This window comes from Acyrthosiphon pisum, chromosome A3 (genome assembly GCF_005508785.2).
Source record: "Acyrthosiphon pisum isolate AL4f chromosome A3, pea_aphid_22Mar2018_4r6ur, whole genome shotgun sequence".
NCBI lineage: Eukaryota > Metazoa > Arthropoda > Insecta > Hemiptera > Aphididae > Acyrthosiphon > Acyrthosiphon pisum.
In genome coordinates, this window is record NC_042496.1 from 19,347,824 (window position 1) to 19,354,989 (window position 7,166).

The following is a 7,166-nucleotide window of genomic DNA, read 5'->3' on the forward strand; positions in this document are numbered from 1 at the left end:
AAATAAGGAAAATCGTTACGTAAGAAATCGAGTGAATATCAAATGTGTAAAATATGAATTTCAAACGCCCATAAAAATTTAATTTGAGTTCTTATAGACATTTTTTTTTTGGTAAAGGTAGATTATCCTATAAGGAATCTTGTATTACATTTTAAAATCTTAGATTTAAAAAGAAAAATTTTTATGAATTTATAACTCGAAATAATTTGCAAATTTTCGTGATTTTTCCATATTTTGTCATTTTTTGAACTTTAAATGCTTAAAAAAAAAAACTGTGACTAACGATATACTAGGAGCCTTCTATTAAATTTTCAAGCTTTTTTATCCAACAAATAAAATTTTATTGATATTTTTAGAAAAAAAACTAAAAAAAAATGGAAAATAAAAATGTCCGTAAAGAGCTCAAAATACATCAAAATATTTTGAAAATGTTATGGTGTATAGAAGATGCTAAGATAAACAATCAGTCAAAATTTCATGTATCTACGGTAATTTTTTTTAAAGTTACACCAAAAACCAAATTCAATTTTGTGAAAAATCGATTTTGCGTAAAAATTCCCGTTTTTCCTTAATTTTTCTTTTGTTTTTCCCGGCGCTTTTGAAAACCACTGGGAAATTTAAATTTTGACCTCCCCAATGCACCAACGATATTCACTTTCCCATCGAACGAGATACTGAAGTCGAAAATCGAAGCATTATTTCGACTACTTATCGTGTACACAGACACAAAAATAAAAAAAAAAATAAAAAAACACACATCATTGTAAAATCAATACATTCATCGTTTCACTCAGAATCTAAAATAATTAACTAAACTTTGATACTATTGAGATCCGAAAAGGTATACACTAGTGTACTATATTTCAAAATGACGACAAACACGTGTCGCAATGCGCGCATGGATAGTCTTGTTGGTGCTCTGACTACTACTGGCCAATTACGGCAGTCTTACCGTTCTGAGCTCAAACTTATTTAAAACAGACTGAATAGAATATATTACATTATATTTACTATAGTTATGTTACAATTAATAAATATAATGTAATATATTCTATTCAGTCTATTCTAAATAAGTTTGAAAAACTTTGCAGCTTCAGAACGGTAAGACTGCCGTAATCGGCCAGTAATAGTTAGCCCACTATCAAAACTATCCATGCGCGCATTGCGACACGTGTTTGTCGTGATTTTGAAATAGAGTACAGCGTTGATTTTAGAATACAATATATTCTAAAATCAATGAGCACATAGTAACATTTAAACAAAAGTTTTGAACTAAAATGTACAGATTGGTAAATTTAATTTAATCAAAAACAGAATTATAAAATAAACTTAAAAAGGTGGGCAAGTGGGTGTTCCTCTGCTGTGCAGTAGGTTACAAGTGGGTCACTGTAATGGATGATATTAAATTTGAATTCAATTATATAATGATTAATATCATTGTATAAGAAAATGATTCTGAGCGAAGACGGTCAGTCAGCCTATGATATTACTATAAATATATTTAATGATATTATTGTGAATAAAGTAATTTATGTAATACCTATATATTTACCTATTTATAATATTATTATGTTTTATTTGTTGCTATGGTGATAAACTAAGCGTTAGAAATTAAAATCCCAACTTGAGCGATTTTTTGTAATTTGTCGGTAGTTTTTCCCATGGCATTAAAAATAACTATTGAGAAAATTGAAAAATGATCTCTCTAAAGTACCATCTTGGTCCAATTTGCAAAAGATAAGATACTATATGTCGAAATCGAAGCACTCCTTCTGGTAGAAATTTTGTATACAAGATTAAAAAAAAAATAAACACCAATGTAAAACCACTAGATTTCTCGCTCTGCTCAGAATCTAAAACGTTGCCAAGATGTTCTACAAACGCATGCACTCCAATCTCCACAATAATCGCAACCCCTTGATTTCGGAACTATCTGTTCCCACAATTCCAGGTGAACCCTGATGGCGTCTAAAATGAACATGGTGTTGTGATTTACTCTAACTAGACTAACCACTTCCACCACATATCACGAAGTCCTATCAATGGATGGCCTTTTCATTCAAATCCCCTGTCTGAATTGATGTTAATAATTGTAATTACTCAACCTGTTTGTTACATTACCCATATTATTTTGTCTTTTTTATACTAATTCTTTAATCACTTGTGCATATTGTATACCATTACTTTACAGATAGTAAAATTCGCTGGCTAAAAAAAATAAATTATAATGGATATCTGGATATCATGACAAATACTATAACTATTGTTTGGTAAAAAGGAATTCATTCTTTCTACAAACTGACTCAAACGTCTATACTATGATAATACCTAAGTAAATAATGTATAAAATAATAATAATTCATATTAATATCGACTCCCAGCAAAAGACAAAGTAAGTGCTTGCTTCTGAAAGTTATCGTAAAAATAATAAATGATTTTAATAAAAATAAATAACTTATAATCAATTTTATTGACAAACATAATATCTTAGTCAGTGATCAGTCAGTTGGTTATAAAAAAAAGTTACCCAGTAGCCAATATACCTAATTATAATTAGTAGAATAAGTAATATACATTTTTAATTTTTTTTTTTTATCCACCAAAGAACTGAGTAACTACCTATTTTTATTATAAATTCATAACTGACTTCTTTAGGTAGATTATAATATAGGTACAAGATACTAGATAGGTAACAGATATTTACAGTATACTGTCTTATAAATAAAAAATAAAAATAAAAATACTAAGTAGAGGCATTATTTATATTTCATTACCAATTTACCCAAAGACCAATGTTATATTATTTTTTTATTATTAATAATTAATTATTATCTAATAATGATGATTGTGTTTACTAGGTGATATGATTATCAGGGCTATACATATTATGGTTTGATATCATTTGATTTAAAAAAAAAAATACTTTCTTAGTAGGTATCTCTTCTAACTTAGTTTATGGTTTTAACTTTTATTATATTGTATAATTACTAATCGGTTTTTTTGATTTCTAGTTTAAAAAAACAAGAGCAAAATTAAATTCATAATTTTTTAATTACTAATACAAGTAGGCACCATTACATTTTAACTGTTTAACCATCTGAGGAAATCCTTAACGTAGTGAATACAATATCATAGGAAATAGCGATCCATTTAATGAATTTTTTTTTAATCAAATATTTAAATAACTAAATTAAATTATGAACATATGGTTTAAACCCTCGTGCATGTAGTGAACAATTTTAATATTTGGTCAGAATACACATTATGATGTATTGTTGAAAAAGGAGTTATCTATTTGAGTGAAAATTTATAATAGTAAATATGTAAATTTAGATTTTGTTTTATCCTTATGCCTGATGTTTCTTGATTACCTAGCCGCCTAAGTTATGATTTTTCAAATTATTATCTACTAACTATAGAATGTTACTATTATTCAACAGTTGAGTTTTAATTCAAACCAAAATGAAATATTCAAGTATTCATTTCTGTAGTGGGTCCTGGCGCATGCATGTAGTATATCATAGATTCATTACAGTAAGATCCGGTTGAATTATGTGCATCTATGACAATTTATACCATGTAAATACATTTTATTTATTATTTACAATATCAAGTTGGTGTATTTGTGTATTGGCCCTTAACAGGATACAAAATATTCTATATTCTAAGAACTTATAACATACAATCATAATAAAATGACAGTCAATGTGTCACATGAATAAAAACATTGACGACCGTTTTGGTACAATCTTCTTTAACAAACCTATCGATTTTTCAAAATGTGTGTTTTAGGGTGCTTTGTAAGAATGTAAAATAAAAAAGCACCGACAAACTTCGTTTTGAAGTTATTGATGAAAAACTTCAAATACTAAATTTTATTCATAACGCTTTTTTTTTTAATACTTAGAATTGAATATCACTCTGACAATAAAATCGAAAATAACCCTGATTTGCAGTGTAAAACCCCCTTGGGTAGGCCTCGGAATAAAACAAAGTTGTTAAAAAGAACATAATCGGCTAGCATTGCCACTCTCTCACTGCGCTGCGCCCAGACAAAAAGAAATCAAAAAAACCAAGACGTGTTCCTCCGCGCATCATTAAAGTAGTTTTCTGCACATGCGTATAGACGTAAAATCGCAAACTTTGGATGGCTACAACTTCAAACGAAGTTTATGCGGGTTTTTTTTTTATTTTTTTTACATTTTTATAAAGCATAAAATACACATTTTGGAAAAAAAATTTGAAAAATCGATAGGTTGCTAAACCAGAATTACGCACCCGTTTTCATATGCGTATACCATGCAGTCCATGCGACCGTTGTTTTTTGCATAGGTGTACGTATCCGCGTCCCACGGGCACCCGTTTTCACGTGCGTATATCAGGCAGTCGATGTGACCGTTCCTCGCGGCAGAGCTGCAAGTCTTCTCATTCCACGGGCAGCCGTTTTCCCGTGCGTATATCAGGCAGTCCATGTGACCGTTCGTTGCGGCACTGCTGCATGTCTCCTCGTCCCAAGGGCATCCGTTTTCCCTTGCGTAAACAAGGCAGTCCTTGTGACCGTTCAATGCGGCACGGCTGCAAGTCTTCTCATTCCACGGGCAGCCGTTTTCCCGGGCGTATATCAGGCAGTCCATGTGTCCGTTCTTCGCGGCAGAGCTGCATGTCCACTCGTCCCAAGGGCACCCGTTTTCCCGTGCGTATATCAGGCAGTCCTTGTGACCGTTCAATGCGGCATAGTTGCTAGTTATCTCATTCCACGGACAGCCGTTTTCCCGGGCGTATATCAGGCAGTCGATGTGACCGTTCTTCGCGGCATAGCTGCATGTTTTCTCATTCCATGGGCAGCCGTTTTCCCGGGCGTAAATTAATAAGTCTTTGCGACCGTGCAACGCAACACCGGCGCATGTGTACTCGTCCCACGGACACCCGTTTTCCCTCGCGTATATCAGGCAGTCCATGTGACCATTCGTTGCGGCATAGCTGCATGTCTCCTCGTCCCAAGGGCATCCGTTTTCCCTTGCGTAAACAAGGCAGTCCTTGTGACCGTCCATCGCGGCAAAGGTGCATGTCGTCTCGTTCCAAGAGCACCCGTTTTCTCGTGCGTATACCAAGCAGTCCATGTGACCGTTCCATGCGGCATACATGCAAGTGCTCTCATTCCACGGGCACCCATTTTCCCTCGCGTAAATCAGGCAATCCAAATGTCCACCTTCCGCGGCGTTGAAGCATGTCGATTTGTCCCATGGACACCCGTTTTCCCGTGCGTATATCAGGCAGTCCTTGTGACCTTTGAATGCGGCATTGCTACAAGTTACCTCATTCCACGGACAGCCGTTTTCCCGGGCGTACTTTAGACACTCCAGATGCCCCTTACTCGCAGCCCGGTTGCACACCTTAATGTTCCAAGGGACGCCAATCTCGTGAGCGAGTTTCAGGCAATTTATGTGCCCATGCGACGCTGCCTCCTCGCTTATGTTTAGAAACCTTATGTTGTCGATGGTCGACTGCAACCTGATGAACATGGTCTGTCTTTCGTTGCCTTCGTTTCGGTTTTTGTCGATTTTTAATATTTCAAACAGCAACTCGCAACAACGTCGCATATCGACGTCCGGTACGTCCAGAGAGTTGTACCTGTCACGGTCGATCTCGGTACAAGCGTAGTACGCCGTTTGCAACAAGCTAGGAACTACATACGTTTTCTCGTTGTCCATCATGACCAGCTGCCCGCCCCAAATGTATAGTTGAGTGCTTACACGCGTACAGTTAACGAAAATCGAAAGTAGCTCAAAACAGTTATTGATAATTAACGGTGAAACGTCCGTGTTGACTATAACAATAAATGAACAACTCAAGAAGTAATAATGTTCAATGATAAAAATGTCATTGACAATCGACGTGTGATCGTCAACACGATTTTCGCTAAAGCAGTAGGTGTGACTACTTTTTATAGTAAAGCTTTAAGAACATAGCGAACGAGTTATGAGTAACAGTTTAAAAAAATTCAAAATAACCTAAGCATTAAGGTAACCGTGCCACAGTACAGATCTATAATCATAATCTAAGACCGTGGTACAGACTAAAGATTACAATACCACAGATTATATGAAATCACTAATATCAACAACTCTGGCTTTTGGTTTTCATACAATAAATTAGCATTAGGATTTGTGGTCACACTGATTTGGGAGGCGACAAATCAGAGCACCTTATTCATTTTTTACATTGCAGCCATGATTTAAGATATTTTAAATCATGATTGCAGCATAGGAAGTGCACACGAGATAAACCTAGTTCGTGGAAGTGCACAATCTGTTTTCATCACGAACCACGATTAAAGATACTATCTATAGCCGTGTCACGAACCGTGGTTTTCATATAATCTGTGATAAAACAATAGCATGTACAAGACGTATACAACCATAGACCTTATACTAAGACTGTCTTGTATGTATACAACCAAGGTGTATTGATATCAATACACCTTGTATACAACACAACACTACAACAGTAGTCAGCGTTGTCAAACTCGCGATTTCCATTGGACTATGAATATAATATTGTTCTATGCTATGACATGACTTGACTAGGGCACTATAGATGACTATGAGTCGCAAAATGGTGGCATAGCATACCGCCATACCCATTCTATGTAGAGCCTTGACATGACTTTTTTAATCAATATTTGTATTCACTAGTAATTTAAGTTGCCGTAATTTTTGATCACGATCACGGCTAAAGATGGTACTATATTTTTTATATCTTTAATCGTGTATAGATTCATTTCGGAAGACACTTTTCAAGTATGGGAATCATACGTCGATGGGCAACCATACTAGGGCACTATAGATACTATAGACAGAATAGATGAAATTCTGTGCTATAGATTCTATGTAGAGCCTTAATCACACTATCTATAGCCGTGGTTTTGATCAAGGTTTATTGATACACCTTGGTTTTGATATTAAAGTTAATTTACCTTTTATTAAACTTTTTTGGTAAGAATTTTATCCATGCTTAAAAGAGGACGTCGTACCCGCATGTGTTGTTTCCGTCTTACTAACGTACGAAATTTTCGTTCAGCAGATTCAATAGTGTGGTGTTTTGATATTAGACTGAATTGACACATATTATCAAATTTAAAGGTAAGATTATTATTTAGGGCCCCA

The 7,166-nt window shown here is 34.6% G+C and overlaps 1 protein-coding gene across 1 annotated transcript; it reads right to left on the minus strand.

Annotated features, from left to right (window-relative positions):
- Positions 1–3,622: 3,622 nt before the first annotated feature.
- LOC100166825 lies at positions 3,623–6,108 on the minus strand. Its single transcript, XM_003244298.4, has one exon. The coding sequence runs from the start codon at positions 5,712–5,714 to the stop codon at positions 4,260–4,262; it is 1,455 nt and encodes a 484-aa protein (XP_003244346.3). The 5' UTR covers positions 5,715–6,108; the 3' UTR covers positions 3,623–4,259.
- Between the last annotated feature and the right edge of the window lie 1,058 nt (positions 6,109–7,166).

Coding starts and splice junctions, on each gene's coding strand:
- LOC100166825 (XM_003244298.4), bottom strand. CDS start 5,714: ATGATGGACAACGAGAAAACGTATGTAGTTCCTAGCTTGTTGCAAACG.